This window comes from Phragmites australis, chromosome 5 (genome assembly GCF_958298935.1).
Source record: "Phragmites australis chromosome 5, lpPhrAust1.1, whole genome shotgun sequence".
NCBI lineage: Eukaryota > Viridiplantae > Streptophyta > Magnoliopsida > Poales > Poaceae > Phragmites > Phragmites australis.
Window position 1 is genome coordinate 31,137,232 of NC_084925.1, and position 18,088 is coordinate 31,155,319.

General features: G+C 45.5%; 2 protein-coding genes across 2 annotated transcripts; one reads left to right on the forward strand and one right to left on the reverse strand.

The window, feature by feature from the left end:
• Window positions 1-7,066: 7,066 nt before the first annotated feature.
• Window positions 7,067-12,027, forward strand: LOC133919220 (actin-related protein 3-like). The gene is made up of 10 exons (XM_062363547.1): window positions 7,067-7,464; window positions 7,554-7,797; window positions 7,887-8,111; window positions 8,873-9,019; window positions 9,823-9,915; window positions 10,286-10,405; window positions 10,727-10,837; window positions 10,912-11,037; window positions 11,159-11,257; window positions 11,493-12,027. The coding sequence occupies exons 1-10, from the start codon at window positions 7,418-7,420 to the stop codon at window positions 11,571-11,573; spliced, it is 1,293 nt and encodes a 430-aa protein (XP_062219531.1). The 5' UTR covers window positions 7,067-7,417; the 3' UTR covers window positions 11,574-12,027.
• Window positions 12,028-12,195: 168 nt separating this feature from the next.
• Window positions 12,196-13,347, reverse strand: LOC133917971 (putative cyclin-F2-1). The gene has a single exon (XM_062361769.1). The coding sequence runs from the start codon at window positions 13,345-13,347 to the stop codon at window positions 12,196-12,198; it is 1,152 nt and encodes a 383-aa protein (XP_062217753.1).
• Between the last annotated feature and the right edge of the window lie 4,741 nt (window positions 13,348-18,088).

The following is an 18,088-nucleotide window of genomic DNA, read 5'->3' on the forward strand; positions in this document are numbered from 1 at the left end:
ATAGATCTCTAAATTAAGTGACTCATATAAGTACACAATCACTACATCCATCAACGGCAAGGCTAAATTCATTTGTACTACCAACGAGATCAAATACCAGAACATTATTCTATTCATAACATGAGAGTATGCTTTATCGTCATTGATGTCGGGTCTCTGCGTGAACACTTATGCTATCATCGTTTTGTATCTCATCACCTCATTATTTTTATATATTTCTTTGAATAAAAACTCATTTTGCTCCCACAGGAAAGACATTATGAGGAGTAGATATTACTGAGGTAAATACCCCTCTTTTGCTAAGCGAGTACAATTCTACCTCAATTTACTCTTTTCATTTGATCCAGTCCAACTGCTTGAGGCAATCTTCCATGGACTTAGGTTCTAGATCAAATTCAAGTTCATTGGCAATTTTCAAGAAACATATATGTCGACAATTATAGTTTTTCTATTATATGATTCTTTTGAATCAATATAGTTTGTAGAAATTTTATTTACATCTACTAACTTCTTGTGATATCCCATAACAATGGAGTTAAGATATTCTGATGTCCCATCATCTAAATTAGTACACACATTTATATTGGGTCCTTAATGTTAAGCATCTATTAGGTGTCTTTCAACATGAGGTCGAATTTCATTTACTGATTTAGAAGATATCTTCCTTTGCTTCTACAAATGCTTTTGATAAGCATTTTCTTTTGTGACCAGATTTCTCCTCTTATTTGCATTTGGGAGATGAGTAGATTTATAAGGTACCTCCACTCTTTCTGGTACATTGGCCGCAGAGATATGTGATTTAGTGACACCTTTTGTCATAATATACAATTGGTTTAATTTGCATTAAGTATGCGGCGTGTAGTATGCATGACTCCAATAAGATGTTGGTAAATTGCAATTCTGTAAGGAGTGACCTTGCAATTAATTTGACTCTCTTGATAATAGATCCAACTAGACTATTTTGAGTATGGATATAACGTATTGAATTATGAGGAACCGTCCAAACAGTATTCTAATTAATCATCAGGAGGATCATTATTCATAAATACAACCTCAATGATTAACCAGAATACCATTCCGGTAGTCCCGGCACGTGTTTTGTGCCCAGGATCGGAACACACGACTTTCCAACATGTACATCACAACATAGCTTAAGAAAGAGCGAGTAATTAAAGTTATATTACAAGTTCTTAAGCATGCAACCATTTGTAACAGTTTAAACAAAGAGAAACTACGCAGCGGAAGATTAAAACCTTAACAACAACAAAAGGAGAGTGGAGTCATATACCCTTAGGCTCCACCCCAAAAGCTATGTCTCACCAGAGTAGGATGCACTACTCTTGCCCACCACCTGCATCGGCGGGCACGAAGTAGCCAAACACCGCATCACCCTCACTAGCAGAACCTGAAAGCGTAGACATGAGTACGAAGGTACTCACAAGACTTAATCCTTATAGAGCACATATACATAACTCGACTCCAAGGATTATGCATTGAGCTGTTAGCAAGAGTAGGACACAAGGTTAAATAAAATATATGCGGTAAGCAACTGTCGGTGATATGGGAACCGGGGGTTCCCGAGTCCCGAGACCAGGACAGCACAGTGCCACGTGGCACCATCCCTCGGGGACCATCTCCCCGAGGGCCCGAGAAAAGACAGTTCCGGGAGGGGGTGCTCGGGGCCAAGAACAGTTGGTCCCCGAGTACCCGGAGTTCCCCGAGGACCCGAGAAAAGCCAAGTCCGGGAGAGGGTGCTCGGGGCCAGGAACAGCTGGCCCTCGAGTATCCGTAGTTCCCCGAGGACCCGAGAAGAGCCAAGTCTGGGAGAGGGTGCTTGGGGCCAGGGATAGCTGGCCCCCGAGTATCCGTAGTTCCCCGAGGACCCGAGAAGAACCAGGCCCGGGAGGAGATGCTCGGGGCCAAGAACAGTTGGTCCCTGAGTACCTAGAGTTCCCCGAGAACCTAAGAAGCCCCTTGCCGGTGGACCTCACAAGAGTTCCATGGTGAGGTGTCAATCGGTGGGAAGCCCGATGCTGCATTTAAGAGGGAGCGTGGCCGGTCACATCCAACCACTCCCCCCCATGCCTGTCGTATTGAGTACGTCAGTCCCTGTCACCACCTGACAGGAAGACGTGGGGACATTTAATGCGACGAGTCCCATCGCACGTCACCCTGCGGGGCCCATAAAGGAAAACGGCTTGAAGATATCGTCGCTGGGCTCGAGACGTATCGCCTGCCACCCTGCCGCGTTAGACCGTGTCAGATCTGCTCTGATCGGACGGGCATGCGGGGATATTCAGCGGCTGGCCGATGGGCCCCCTCTGCGCCTGCTAAAGTTGAGGCATAATGAGCGACGGGACCGGCCGAAGGGCGCATTTTCAACCCTTGTAGCATCAAACTGTAGACCCATAATGGTTGCTTTCCATTTATGGCTTACGGAAACTTGTGCCCCCATTTCGGGCACGTCGAGCCTCCCCCCGGTAGGATAAAAGGGGGGGGGGGAGCACTTCGTAGAAGAACAGGTCAGGACTGGAAGAGGTTCAACAGGCTAAGTTGAAGAAACGGGCGAATAGAAGTTAGAAGTTCAGACGAAGCTCAAGACTTAGAGCAAAAAACCTTGTAACACAGAGATCCAGAGAAAGGCATTCCAAGAGTATTAATAGCACATCAGATACACAGTAGTAGGGTATTACGCTCCGTGCGGCCCGAACCTGTCTAAAATCCCTTGAGCATTTACTCCTACTAGCCGACGATCATCCGTCCTGCCTAGATCTCATACATTCGCATTAAATCCACGTACGAGGTAGATCCAGAATCAGCCCCCTAATCGAATCTCAAAGGGGGTCCCTCAGGATCCCCGCTTGCGGTGTTCATCCACCGACAGCAACCTAGACACATATGTGTGAACACCTACACTTAGCCAACAAGAACACAGAGTAAAAAGATCCAACATAAACATATGCGAAACGAACCATCTCATCAACAAACCCACCAACCATTTCCATCATACCATAACCTTATCCCACATTCGTAAACTCTACGACCGATACAAATGAAACAATAGCATGCTCATGACCGAGAGCGCGATATTTTGAAATATTTTTACACTCTGCAGGGGATACAACTTTACCCACACGACTCGAGGACCATTCGGCTTGTGCTACTCACGAAAGTACACATAAGGGGGGTACTCGAGTCAACCTTTCTTATACCCGGAACCACCCACTTGCAATGGCCCTATGACACCGGGGTTACCGCGAGCGTGTCCTGGACACCTTCGGCTCCCCGCCACCTTGCTTCTCCTTTTCTTTTTCTCTTACGCGTCATAGAGCTGTAAGTCAAGTGTCAGCACGGCATATGATAATCAGCTTACCTTACCATTAGATCAGCATGTGGTGAGTACAAAAAGTGCTAGAGCCAACTATACCGACGGACGGCCCTAAACGATACAAGGGGTCTATGGCATCCGGGTTCCTCTCCCGAACTACCTAGAGGACTCCTCCTAGGCAGAAGATACCCCTAACACCGCCCACATCTCACCTCAATCTTACATCTCAACTATCCATCTCAACCTCATCTTTATATTTATGAACAGTGATTAAGCCCTAGGCTCGTGAACAACGGCAGTACCGTCGCTCGGCTTCTACCGAGGACCTAAGCATTGCTAAGCATTTCGAATAACCCTTGAAGCTAGACATCAACTATATTATCAAGGCTACAAGGATAAGGATTCATCAATAAGTCAAGGTAGAAACAATGCATCAACATAGGTTCTACACATATCAGCTCGACACTGGACTCAACACATGCATACATAAAACATAATTTATCAATTTAGACTCCATTTAATTTGAACAAAGGGTGCAGTATGCTTAGATGCTTGCCTTGCTGCTCTGGGGTTTGCCCAATACTTCCTGAACATAACTCGCAGAAGTGGTGTGCCTCGGTGTCGCCCTCGATCATACTCGCGTCACGCTCCGGACCTTCATTCACTAATAAATAACGCATGCAATGATGAGCATGAATGACGTGCAATGACGGATGCTCCAAAGTATGTGACAACAGTGGAGATGCAATGCATCATGACCTGAGCTTAAAGCATCAAGATTTTCTTCACTTGAATTATTGTTAATTATCTAACAATTTATGGATTTATTAAGCTTAACACCAAGCTTAACTCAAAATAGAAAGGTAACAATGTTTAACATGAGTGTGTGCATTTTTACTGAATAGGGCATAAATTAACCAGATTAACAAAATTGATTTCATCAATTTTGGAGTTACCAATATTTAGTTATGAATTGATGAAGCTTAAACATATTTCATTAAACCATTAAATCTCGGCACATAATTCATGACTACTAGTATTTTTAACATGTAGAGCATGATAAAACAAAGCTAACAAAATTGGTTTCACAATTTTTGGAGTAATATTTATTTTTCTACACATTAAACAATGTTTCACCCAATTTATCAATTGAACAACAAATCTATTTCGTGATTTTTTAATTAACCGGATTATTAAATGGCTAGAAACCCTTTTGCACGCAGGGCCTACTAACCACAGTGGCTGATAGCGGGCCCGACGGGTTTGACCGGGTCAAAATTGACCCGCGCCCAGGCCGACCATGGTGGGCGGCACTGGCGCGGTTCACCGGTGGTGAACGGCGGCGGACTCCGGCCAGCCGAGGGCAGCACGAGGTCCAGCACACATGCGCGAACATAGTGGGGGCACACGTGGACACTGATGATGACCGGACGGCGGTCAGTGGCGGCGGTAGCACGGCGGCGGCACGGTTCAAGCACGCCGACGTCGAACGGAGGCCTAAACGGCTCGACCGAGGGCACATACATACTCTACGCGGGCGTGCAGACACATGGGTGCGTTCATCGGCTGACGAGCCCGTCCAAACTAGGCCGGCGGCGTGCGGCCATGGGCAGCGGCGGCTCGGTCGCTGTGGAGACACGGGCCGGCGTCGGGACAAGATAAAACGAGCGCGCGCCAAAGAATCAAGGTGTCGCGGGGAGGTTTACCGAGCAACAATTCGGGAGGGGGAGGCTCGAAGATGGTGGCCCGACGGTGAGGCACGGAAAGGGGCGGCCGGAGACGAGGAAGAAGCGACGGCGCACCGATTCCGACTGGGGAAGGAGGGGAAAACGACGGGAAATGGGCTCAGCGACCTTCCTTGGTGCTTCTAATGGCTCGGGCTCAACGGAGTTCGTCAGTGGCGCGACGGATTTGGCGTCGACGCGGCGCTGCGCTCTGCTCTGGTTTGCTCTGTGCTGGGCGACCGAGTGAGAGAGAGAGGAGAGCATTGAGAGCGAGGGGTGAGGAGATAAGGGCGATGCCCAGCACCTTGGGATGGAGCACAGTGTTGTGCTCGACTTGTCCGGTAATGTGGCTGGCCTTCAAAGTCAAGGAAAGTAGCGGGTAGAGACAGAGAGCGCAGGGAGAGTGGGAGAGATGGGCGATGAACAGTAGCCGGTCGAAAAAAATATCCATCTCACTTCTTCTATTCAAAAAAAATACCTTCCCGTGGTCCAAAAATTATGGGACAAATTTTGTGTAAAATTAAAATTCATGTGCAACCCATTTTAACTAGTTTGACCCATAATGCCTAAGCCAATTTCAATCTAAAATTCTCCAAAGATGCAAGCTTTCCTAACTTGTGGTAATTTTTACGCCTTTAAAGTAATTCCCAAAAATTTGGAAAAAATCACTAATATTCCTCACTTATCATGGACTAATTTCTAAAATTGTTTCTAGCCCTATGTTTCATAGCAATATTGTGAGTTACTTCACAAAGCACCACTTAACATTAATTTTCACAATTTATGTTTAATTGAAATTGCATGTTAATAATTGCTCAAAACAATTAAACATGATGCTAATGATGCTTAATGACATGATTAAGTCATTTGGGCTGTCACATGAATGCTCTAGCACTACTACAGAAAACATCATCACTGCTAGTTCTAACTTGATATCATTGTCAGATTCTGAACCACTAGTGAATCAGTGGTAATGATAATCCAGGATTATCACTGTCCGCTTAGGAACCAATAGTGATACTGACAGTGAATTAGTGGCTTAGGAAACGGTAGTGAATTAGCGTCAATGTTTTGAACCGGCAGTGATAATCCTTCCGCAATTGCAAAAATACTCTACCAAGAACTCTTCAGCATAATGATCTATTTCAAGTTCAAGAAACTCAAACTTAAAACAGAAGACCCCATACCGAAATATTACTGATAGAGTATTTTATACCTATATCTAAATCTACATTCACAGTAATAATAGTAAGCTTAAATGAATGATAAAAATACAATCCATCTAACATATTTGTGTTTTTTTGATATTCATTTAGATTAATTTATTGCCACAGTCATCTTCACACAAGATTTGCGTGCGCAATGGAGATGTCTATCTAAATCTACGTTCGTAGTGGAGACAGAATAGGAGATGGGGAGCGGAGATGAGATGGTCGTGAGAGAGGAGATGATGAGACACAGGAGATGAGGAAGGTGCGTGGCTTCCAAATGAAACGTTAGGGGGCACAGGGAAACTGTCTCTATTTACATAATTTTTGAATTGCATGCACCTACTAATTTCATACTATCTTTATTATTAAATAGATGCCGTTTTAAAATTTTAATTTAATTTTTAAATAAATGTGTTTTTAAGATAGTGTTTTATTAGAGTGTTTATATTAAAAACTATTAAAAAGTAGAGTTTTAATTCAAATATGTGGATTGGTGGTTTATATGTTATTAATTAAATATTAAAAAACGAGAGAGGTAAATGTGTTATAAAAAAAATTATTATAATATTATTGTGGATACCGAAGACTAAAACAACCCTAAACAAGGACGGAAGTAGTATACTAATAATAATTCATCTATTGCTCCACGTTATTTCATTCTGTCATAAACTTTTTTCAGTTGTCAGCGCATGTGGGCCCACCTAGGCCACTGGTAGTGCTACTCGAGAGGGACTGGAGGAGGAGAGGCGGAGGCGTAGGTGGCGGCGGCTGTGTCGCCATCATTCCGCACGCATGTGGGCCCACCTAGACCGTAGCAACCCGCGGAAGGACACGCTCGCTCGCTCGCACGCAGCGTTGTCAACACGCCAGGACAAATCCAACACTCGCCGAAGCAGAAAGATCGCGACCCAAAGCAAAGCCTTGAGCTCGCTCCAGTCTCCACCTCCCCGCCCGCCAACCCCGGTACCTCCTCCCTTCTCGAAGCTTCGTCTCCGGCGTTGCTGGTTCAGCGCTGGTGCTGATCGTTACCTGTGGCGGTGGGATGCCCGCCGCCCGCCTCCGCTTGCCGCTGCTAAAAGCGGACGGCTCGCCCGACTCGAGCCGGCGCCACCCCGATTGCTGCCGCTGACGACGACAGCCGCCCGGACTGCGCCATGGACGCGGCGTCCCGCCCCGCCGTCGTCATCGACAACGGCACCGGGTACCCATCCTCCCACCCTCTCTCTAGATCTGTGCGCGGGAGCAAGATGTGGTGACGCAAGATGCTGATCTAATCTAACCGCGCGGCAGGTACACGAAGATGGGGTTCGCGGGGAACGTGGAGCCCTGCTTCATCACCCCCACCGTCGTCGCCATCAACGACGATTTCTCCTCCAGCCATACGACGACGAGGGGCGCTGCCAAGGGGAACTGGCTGGCGCAGCACACCGCCGGCGTCATGGCCGACCTCGACTTCTACATCGGGGAGGAGGCGCTGGCCCTGTCCCGCGCCAGCAGCACGTACAGCCTTAGCTACCCCATCCGCAATGGCCAGGTGGGTGCTGCAGCTGTGTGCTGCCGTGTGCAAATGCTGCTGTTTTTGCACGACCATTTGATTGATTCGAGCTGAAATGTACTGTTCAGGTGGAGAATTGGGACACCATGGAGAGGTTCTGGCAACAGTGCATCTTCAATTATCTCCGGTGTGATCCGGAAGATCATTATTTTCTCTTAACCGAGAGTCCCCTGACTGCTCCTGAGACCCGGGAGTACACCGGAGAGATCATGTTTGAGACGTTCAATGTGCCCGGTCTCTATATAGCAGTCCAACCGGTCCTTGCACTCGCTGCTGGATACACTACCACCAAGGTTAGTCGTCAAAGCTTAGCCTATGGTTTCTTGAGCACAGGCATACCTTAGGCTGAACATTGATTCAGAAGGCCATGTTTCATTATAATCGAACTGACGTTACTACACGCTTCCATCATGGTTTAGTTTTAGTGACTAAAATAGTTCAGTTCTCTTTGATGGGCTGCTTCATATTGTAGCTTACTAATTGTAGTCTGTTCTTTCAAAAAGCTCTAGCTTATCTCTTTTCTTGGATAATTTCACATATGTTGTGTCTTGGTGAAATTTGGGTACCACCATTTGGAAAAAGTGTTAAACTGACCGGCACGAAAGCTTCTTGTTCTTTTAGATTTATTATGAGTTAATTGTTTGATTCTACTTTTAATTGCTAAATGGCGCTTGTTATTATCGGTTTATCACTAGCCCCAGTTCTCTACTTCTACAATGTGATCTTATCAGTATGTAGCTAGTGATATTGTTAAGTTGTGCTTTTCAGTATCACCACGCACAAGTCACAGATGTGTAATATTGAGTATCTGATAACTTATTATGTGCTCTGCTGACACCTAATTCTTTTGCTAACAGCCAATTTCAAGTTTAACTTTCCCTTGCTTCCAGTTTACTGTAATGCAACTATATAATTCGAAGTTGCAGGATTGGGAATTTCTGTTTGCTTGTTTCTTGGGGGGTCCTACATTTGTCATCATTGTTTTCCTCTCTTCCCTCTTGAGCGATCATCATACACTGCATATTTATGGGGAAAATTCATGCTTTGTTTTCAGTGTGAAATGACAGGTGTTGTAGTTGATGTGGGTGATGGAGCTACCCACATCGTTCCTGTTGCTGATGGTTATGTCATTGGGAGCAGTATCAGATCTATTCCAATTACAGGCAAGGATGTTACCCAGTTTATTCAGCAACTTCTAAAGGTAATTTCCTCAGCTATCTTGTGGATTGTCACAAGACAGCACTCAACTTTTCCATAGCTAGTTACTGTTGTATATAATGCGATAATAAGAGCATGGGTATTATACCACATATTAAAATACAGGAGAATATCTAAGAATATTTATTACACATGATCTTGAGATAAAAAAACAGCAAGCCATAAAGGACAGTACCTCTCATCATGTATACATAAAGTAATGGACAACAGTAACATAATTTGAGTAAAAGTGCTCTTAGATTTTGTATAACAATTGGCCCCAGGACTGTGTTGGTCCTGCTCCCTAAATGTCCTATAGAAAACATCATCACCTGGGCTAACTTTCTAAGCTCTCAGCTAGTAAGCACAAGCTGGGCAGAGATCTCAAGTTAAAACATCATCATGGACTGTGTAGCTGTGGCAAACCAGAATACCCAAACTCTGAACAGAAATATACACAAATGGCAGTAACAGAGAAGCTAACACAGTACTTTATCCATAATCAAGTATGTTGAACGTATTATGAACACACAGCTGCACAAGACTAGGGATCAAAACAACATGTTGTACACTGGATAGCCAACCCAACTATTATTTCTCGGTGATCAGGTACAGAACAGAGAGTACTACCGATCAGCACCTAGGTGCAAGCAAAATTCAATCAAACCACTAGAGAATTCTCTGGCCTAAACTAGTGTACTTAGAAAGCATGCTCAGTCTTCTTTTATAAAATCATCTTCTTTTATAAAATGTCACCGAACACTGCAGTATACGAATGAGGCACTCAACTTCCTATTTTGCATCCAGGAAAGAGGTGAGCACATTCCACCAGAAGAATCTTTTGATGTAGCAAGGAGGGTTAAAGAAATGTACTGCTATACCTCTTCGGACATTGTGAAGGTATTAATTACATTAAAGTGCCATGTTATGTTACTTGGTGAACATATATATTTGGATTCAGAAGAAGGCGGGTTGTGATTAAAAGGAGGTTTCTTTTACCTTTTCATAGCAGTGCAGTTGGTTGCCAGTGCTAGTATAGTGGCCACCCAGCTGAATCATTGACATTTAATTCCTATACTGACTATGTAAATCGCTGTTTTAAATATTTTTTCCCCAAATATTGCATATGCATTTTTGTTTCATATTTTCCGCTGATTATTATTTTCAATTAAATATGACGTCTAGTTCCTGTCAGCTTCTGACCATGGAGTTTTTAATGTAAGAGATGGCCCAGAAGGAAAAATATTCATAATCTACTTTGTTATTTCAGGAATTCAATAAGCATGACAGGGAGCCCTCAAAGTACATTAAACACTGGACTGGCATCAAACCAAAAACTGGTGCAAAATACACGTGTGACATTGGATATGAGCGCTTCCTGGGCCCTGAGGTACATGGTTTAAATAAATTATTATACCATCTGTAGTAACTTCTGCTTCGATATGTCTGTTTTGGGATTATGATAAGAATTTTTTTTTAACTTCTATTTGCTTTTGTTAACTGAGTTTTCTTTATTTCACTTGGTGCTTAAATGTTAAGTTGGCTTCATGGAAACAAGAAAAAAGTAAAGTAGTTTGAGTTCAATCTTTATGGTCATGAATGTAACTGTAGTGTTAATTTATTTTGAAGAGCCCTGAAACATTTTTCCTAGATTTTGATCTCACTGTTCATTTTAACTCAACCTTCTCATAGTACTGCAAAATGTGTGCAGATCTTCTTCAACCCAGAGATCTACGACAATGATTTCACCACTCCTTTACAAGTTGTTATTGACAAGTGCATCCAATCATCCCCAATCGACACAAGGAGGGCTCTTTATAAGGTATGTTTGATCAGAATGTTGTTTTTTAATTCTAAGACATTACAGAAAGTCTGAATCTGTTCCCAATGGCACAGAATATTGTATTATCTGGGGGGTCCACTATGTTTAAGGATTTCCATAGGAGATTACAAAGGGACCTAAAAAAGATAGTGGACGCCCGGGTTCGTGCATCTAATGCTCGGGCTTGTGGAGATGCGAAGGTACAAACATTCCTATTTCTTTTTGCTCTCTTTCTGATCGCAAAAAGGGTGCTTGACCACAAGTAAACTTTATTATGGTTTTATCACCACTTTAATTACTGCTAAATTCTATTGATTTCAGGCCCAACCCATAGAAGTGAATGTGGTCAGTCATCCTATTCAGAGATATGCGGTATGGTTTGGCGGTTCTGTGCTTGCTTCTACTGCTGAATTCTACGAGGTATTTCAGCTTTTTATTTCTGTAAAGTACTTGTAGTATTGCAAGTTATGTTTTCTGGAAATAGAATCACATATCACCTGAAATTTGTGAACATGGACATCTCTACGTCTCCGAGTTGATTATACTACAGCTTTAAACAATTCTTGTGAAAATATGATGTATCGTTGCCATGTTGGGACACTATTCTTCAGTATTTGGGTTACATCTAATTCCGGAAACTCTTTCCTCCAATCAGGCTTGCCGCACGAAAGCGGAGTACGAGGAGTATGGTGCCAGCATCTGCAGATCAAATCCTGTTTTCAAAGGGATGTATTGAATCCATCCATCAAATCCTGCTTTTGAGGGGTTGTATTTAACTGGAGAGCAAATCCTCGTGCTGGACGTGACAATCAACTTCATGCTGTCAACCTGCCTGCCAAGCCATGTAAAAAACTTGAGTGATGACAGTGGAGCGCTGGAGGCGGACTGTTGAGGCATCCCGTCGAAACCTCGCTGCAGGAGTTGTACGAACCAAAGTGCAAATAGATAGGCATCCTGCTGAAGCTTCGCTGTCGATACATTTTCTGTTTTGGTCTGTTAGATGCCGGTAGCTTGGCAATGGCTTCATCACCTTCCTGGGCATCGTCCGCGCCGAGCGGCCTACTGCTGTGCTGTATAATGTTGCTAAATTGGGGCATCGGTGTGACATTAACATTGCCATTTTCGGTGTTGCGGCATTACTCCTTGTAGATCCACATGTTGATTCGATACCGATGTTTTCTTCTTGGTGATTTGATGTATTACATGACATGGCAGGCTGATGAGTTACAGAAACAATCTTACATGTTCACTTGCATGTGAACTAATAATACAACCGTGACAAAAATAGCTAGATTTCGATGCACAAAACTAATCAATCCGGCGCTTCTTCACGGCGAAGTTCATACTACTACTACTTGCTATCTAGAATCCACGAAGAACAGTGGAGAGATCTCGAAGCCCGGAGCATGCATCAAACGGTACTTGCAGTCGACGCCGTCGTACACGTCCATGGGCTTGTACCCCGTCAGCTCCTCGAGCTCCCTGCTCAGCCTCCGCACCTGCTCTGGGTCGTGCGACGGCTTCAGGGCCAGCCTCGCCAGGAAGATCGCCGCCGCAGCCACGGCCGACGGCAGGAGCTTCATGAAGCGGTGGTCGAACAGCGACTTGTCGGCGAGGCGGTGAGCCGTGCGCTGCACGTCCAGGTCTTCTTCTTGTCCTTGGCTGTGCCTCGTGAAGTGGTCCACGAACGTGTCCGCCGAGGGGCCGCCGAGCCGGTACCCGAGCGCCGCGACCAGGGCGCGTTCCGTGTCCAGCACCTCCTGGCTCGCCGCGAACCCACAGGCCGAGGCGATGTCCCTGGCGTTCAGCTTCCACGTGGTGCCCCGGTCCTCGTACTTGGCGGCGGCGTAGACAGCCGCGGCGCCCAGGAGGCGGAGCTGGCGCTCGTAGCTGGGGTCGCCCGCGAGGGGCCTCACGGACAGGAACCGGTCGGCGTAGGAGACCGCGCGGTGGAGCGTGGCGGCGCCAAGGTCGAAGTGCAGGGAGAACTCGCACATCCACAGGACGAGGGAAGCGCGCGCCACCGGGTCCATCCGGCCACGCTGCGTCGTGTCCAGGTAGTCCGGCGAGGGCCGCTCCCTGGCGTCGTTCTCCATGGCCCGTAGGGTGGCGTCGATGTCGGCGTCGTAGGGCGTCACCGAGTTCTTGAGAGCGGCGGCGCCGTCGTCGGAGGCCGGAGCGGCAGGCGCCGGGAGTGGCACGGCGGGCACGTCGACGGCGCCTGGCTGGATTTGGGCGTCGATGGCTGCTGCGTATAGCTCGCACTTCACCGGGACCTCCATGGCATAGTCCATGGCACCGCAGAGGGTGGCGGCGGGGGTGGTGTATCCTGAGGTGGGAGGGACAACGGCGGGTGGAAGCGGAGGGAGCACGCCGACGGCGCGGAAGTAGTCGTCCATCTGGTCGACTGTGACCGCCGTGTTCATGGCGCCACCGCAGGAGAATGGATCGTAGCCGGGAGGCGGAGGCCGAGCGAGAAGCTCGTAGGCGAAGGGATCCATGATCTCCATTGCCGAGAGAGAGAGAAACAACGAACGGAGGAGCCCGCGGGTGGTCTGGTTGTGGCGGCGGCGCAAGAAGTAGGAAGAAGGCAGGGAGGGAGTGGCGTTCGTACGCCGCACACTCGCGCCCCCTGCCTATGCAGGAGTGCTCGTCCTGGGATCTGGGAAGTGGGAATCCGACTTGCTGCAACTTGCCAAAAATGGGCGCCGCGTTACACTTTCCGCGCGGGCGAACCGGCGCCCTTCCCTGTTCGCCGTTGTTTCCCGAGTCCGAAAGGCGCGCCGCCCGCAGAATTTCCAAAAGCGCCGGGATCACGCGACCTCACGCTGCACGGCGGTTGTTTTCCGCGTCGTCGGAGTCGGCGTGCTATCCGCCGTCGCCGTGCGCTCTAAGCAAACGCACGTACGCGCCGCCAGGCTCTGAATCCGCACGGCGGCCGCGTGACATGCATCGTGCAGATTCTGATCACATCACTGGGAGCGGACGCGTGGATCTACGCGCATGCCAAGCTGGCGATCATCGGAGCCGCTGTGCATTGGTCGAGTCCAAGTCCGTCCGTCGAGGTGCCGACTGAAACAAGTTGCGTAGGGCTTCATCAGTCGAAACACTACTGAGAGCGGAAGCAGCGAGGATGCAGCTTGCAGCGCTGCTTCCGCTGGCTTCTTTGCATCGACGAACTAGCCAATTCATCGACGAAATGCACATCAGTCATGGGATATCAGAGATACTACACAGCTAGCATTCTATTGGTAAGTATCTTCAGAACTCACATGTCGGAACCACAAAGTTGCGTGGATTCAAATGTGGCTCACGATCAAGGTCTACTGCATAACGTACCCAGCCCAGGAGGCATAACGGAAGTACGAAAAACTACTCCTATGGTAATCATCCTACGCATCGCCATTACATGTCGTTTTCTTTTTGGAGAGAAAAATAGCTAGCACTGGAACTCTGCGCAGCAAAACTGAACCAGGACAGCAAGTTTAGATCAGGAGGAGAGGAGGCGTCGCCGGTGGTGCCCTGGACGTTGGCGCTGGAGTCCTCGATCTCGGCGTCAGGCTGCGGAGGATCGTCGGTGGTGCTTTGGGTGTGGGTGTTGGGGTCCTCAACCTCGGCGCCGGGCTGGGGAGCATCCGGGGCGACGATCTTGAGCTGAGGAAACGGCAAATCACCTCTTCTCTGCTTGTGCGTACACTAGGCAGGTGTGGTGGCGCCTGTTACATGTTCTGCAGCTTGGAGATGTCCCTTTTCACGTCACAACGGCTGATTTCTGGGCGGCTCTACGTTCCTCAGATCCAATAACCTCCAGAAAATATTTAGATATCTGCTTCTTGCTCATCACTTAGCTCATTTGGAAGGAGAGAAACTCGCATGTCTTCGACGCCAACTGTAGTTCTACTGATGAACTTTTCAGTGGCATGGCTCTGGCAAGCGGCGGGAGCTTGTAGGTTGAGAGAATTTTGGCCATGATATGACCAAATGAATTGTTTGCCCTATTGAATTGTTATTTCCTTTTTTTCGCAAATCACAACCTAACTCTGGCCTATCGTGCTTGGCCATTGCGCACTGTACTCAAACTCAGCTTATTTTGAGCCTCTTCTTCTATAAATTTGATGCACAAAGCTTTTGCATGTTCGGAAAAAAAAATGGTCTTGAGCTGAACTAGTATGACGGTTATGTTGTCATTTGATGCCAAGCAACGATCAACAAGTTCCTCACAAATGACAGACAGATCTATGTTCCCTTGCACGTCGATCACAACATATGTCAAGACGACGGGCATAACAATTCTAACAATACATGATTGAAGTAAAAAACATGCTATGTTATAACGTGCAGTGCAGCATATGTCAAGGCAACGGGCATAACAATTCAACAACACATTATTAAAGTAAAAAACATGCTATTCTATTCAAATGTGTAGACTTCAGATTTCGATTTCAGATGGCCAACTAGGCCAAGCAGATTCCATATACAGGGTGCATATTCAGTGGTACATGTAAAAGCAGATATTTTGCATTTCTTTTATATTGCTAATATGGAGTCATTCGTCAAACAGCATAATACACCTAAAAAAATGCTTCATCCAGCAGGAAGCTTCAATTTTATTACTCCATCTGGTCACAAATACTTGACATTTTGATCAAGAATCAGTCAAACTTTTAAATTTTTTACCTTTAATAACTTTTAAAAATATTTAATTTGGAAACATAAAAATCATATGTATAGATTTATCTTGAAAATTCCTTTCATAATATCATACTTTTATTAGATAGGTAACTATATTTAATAAAAAAATACTTATCAAAGTTGCACATTAAAGATTGAAAAGGCAACAACATCATGTATTTTTAACTAGATGGGGTATATCAATGTCACGATAAGCAGAGAGGGGGAAATTCACAGATTTTAAGCACTGGCGTACAAAATTGACCACACGCAGACTTGACAAAGAATTCCCGTCGGAAAAGAAAATACAAGAGGAATCAGCATATATGGTCCAGTTTGGGTTGTTTGCAGATTCGACATCTCAATGATTTGAAAAGCTATGATTGAAAACAAAATGCAAATCTGCTTGGTTATTGCTGCAAAATAATACTTTAACAATGAACAAGTTGCAGCCAAGAAGGTGGCCAAATGATTCTGTTTGTAAACTCCGCAATCAAACGCAAAAAAACAGCAGCTCAAACCATCTTACAATGACATGAATGAGGTTGAAAAAAACATCGTCTAACAATTCCCTTTTTGCAAAATAAGTGTGGCATCCAAACCCCGACAAATGACATGTTAAAATGGTGAAACAGCTACAAATCATCAATTTATTCGCAATAGAACGCAGCAAGAAGGCGCACATATTTGTTCATGATATATTCCTGTTGGGAAATATGGAAGGAGAGGATTACTCATTCTTCAACTGAATATCAGAGCTAACATGATGTCGTACTTTTTTCTTGCTGACTAAAAGCGTGATATTGGCGGTGTTATCTCTATTTTCTGTTTTCTAGCGTAATAGCAAAGCACCTGCTTCTCCACTAAAAAGAGTACCAGAGTTGAATCTAGTATGGAAATAACACATCCACAGGACGAGGTGGAAGGTTGCATAACTCGTTTGTGTGTAAAATCCCTAACACTGTGTTTGATTCCAGATTGGTGGCGAACCAGATTCAGACCAGAATTTCCCAACAAGTACGGGTGTAAAATTTCGGTGCCAATATTTGGTCCAGGCGGTGGTAGACTTAGGAGCATATCTTAAAGGGGAGGCGGACATCCTAAACTGATTTGCTTCATCCGCGACATGACCTGCAATACTAACGAAGTTGTGGCGGTGGCAGCGGCGGCTGCGTCAACCACAATCATCAACGAGCCTAAAGATATGGATGGGTGAAGCCTAGGATTTGTTGAGAACATACAAGAAGAGGTAACATATGTCAAAATTCGAATGGGAAATTTTGATTTGCGACTGAATCAGGTACAGGATCAGCTCAACTCTATTTAGAGTGCACTGCTGGAATTGGTAATTCAGAAGTGGTGACAACTCCAAACACTATAGGAGCAAAATTTGATGATGATGGAGCCCTGAAGGATGAAATCAAGATGCACTGAGTGAAAAATCTTGGGCGGCTTCATAATGATGCTAAGCTGGACACAGATGAATCTGTAGGACCTCCTTATAACTATTCATTTGGACATGTTTATGTTGATCTGCATGTTAAGTCCCACAACCATATGCATGATGGTGTGGATAATCTGAGTAGGCCACCACCTGTGCATGGGCACCAGCATATTCGTGCTTCTAGTCAAACCACATACATACATCCACATGATCAATCCTATGAGGTTCCTAGGCACAGTTATGGGCAGTATAGAACAAGTGAATCCCCATTTAGCATTTCTATTTCCAAACCAAAGCTTTATTTCCCCACCTTCCATGGAGACAATCCAGTAGGTTGGACAAAGCAATGCGAAAAGTATTTTGACTTAGCGGCAGTGCCTCAAGACATGTGCTTCTTGATGGCCATTCTGCATTGTTCTGACAGAGCTGAGTTCTGATGGTCTGGGTTGAGAGTCTCTTCTCGCCAAATAAGGTGGTTTCAGTTCTGTACACTTGTGTGTAACATGTTTGCTGAGCACATCACATATGACGTGGTTGAAAATTTCCACTCCTTGGTAGAAGAGAGTAGTGTGACAGCTTACATTGATAAATTTGAGGAGCTTATGGCAACAATGAAACATTTGCATCCTAATATGCAGGAGGATTATTATGTCAGGTGTTTTGTTAAGGGTTTAAGAGAGCAAATCAAGTATTATCTGAAACCACATAAGCCACAAATAGTGCGCGAGGACTATGTGATTTCTAGGGACTTGAAGAAGGCAGTAATGAGTAGGAGAGGTACTCCCACTTATTCCTATTATGCAAGCAAAGACTCATCCACAACAGTTAGTATTCAATAATCTGTAAAGACTGGAGGTAACACCAAAACTTGACAAGTTGCCTAATATAACTGTAAAACCCAAGGGACCAGGGACTTACTGGAAATGTGCAGCATTACTGGAAATGTGCAGCACCTTGGACACCCAAGCACAAGCAGAAATGCAAATTTTACCAGAGCTTTGCACATGCTATCACCTTGGAGCCTTATTCAGAAACACATTCTGAGGATGAACATGTAGAGCAACAAATTTTGGAAACTGAAGACCCACAACCACAACTAACACTCATGCAGATATCTAAGCATGATGTGCTAGGAA

Coding starts and splice junctions, on each gene's coding strand:
- LOC133919220 (XM_062363547.1), top strand. CDS start 7,418: ATGGACGCGGCGTCCCGCCCCGCCGTCGTCATCGACAACGGCACCGG. Junction 7,465..7,553: donor GTCATCGACAACGGCACCGG/GTACCCATCCTC, acceptor ACCGCGCGGCAG/GTACACGAAGATGGGGTTCG. Junction 11,258..11,492: donor CTACTGCTGAATTCTACGAG/GTATTTCAGCTT, acceptor TCCTCCAATCAG/GCTTGCCGCACGAAAGCGGA.
- LOC133917971 (XM_062361769.1), bottom strand. CDS start 13,347: ATGGAGATCATGGATCCCTTCGCCTACGAGCTTCTCGCTCGGCCTCCG.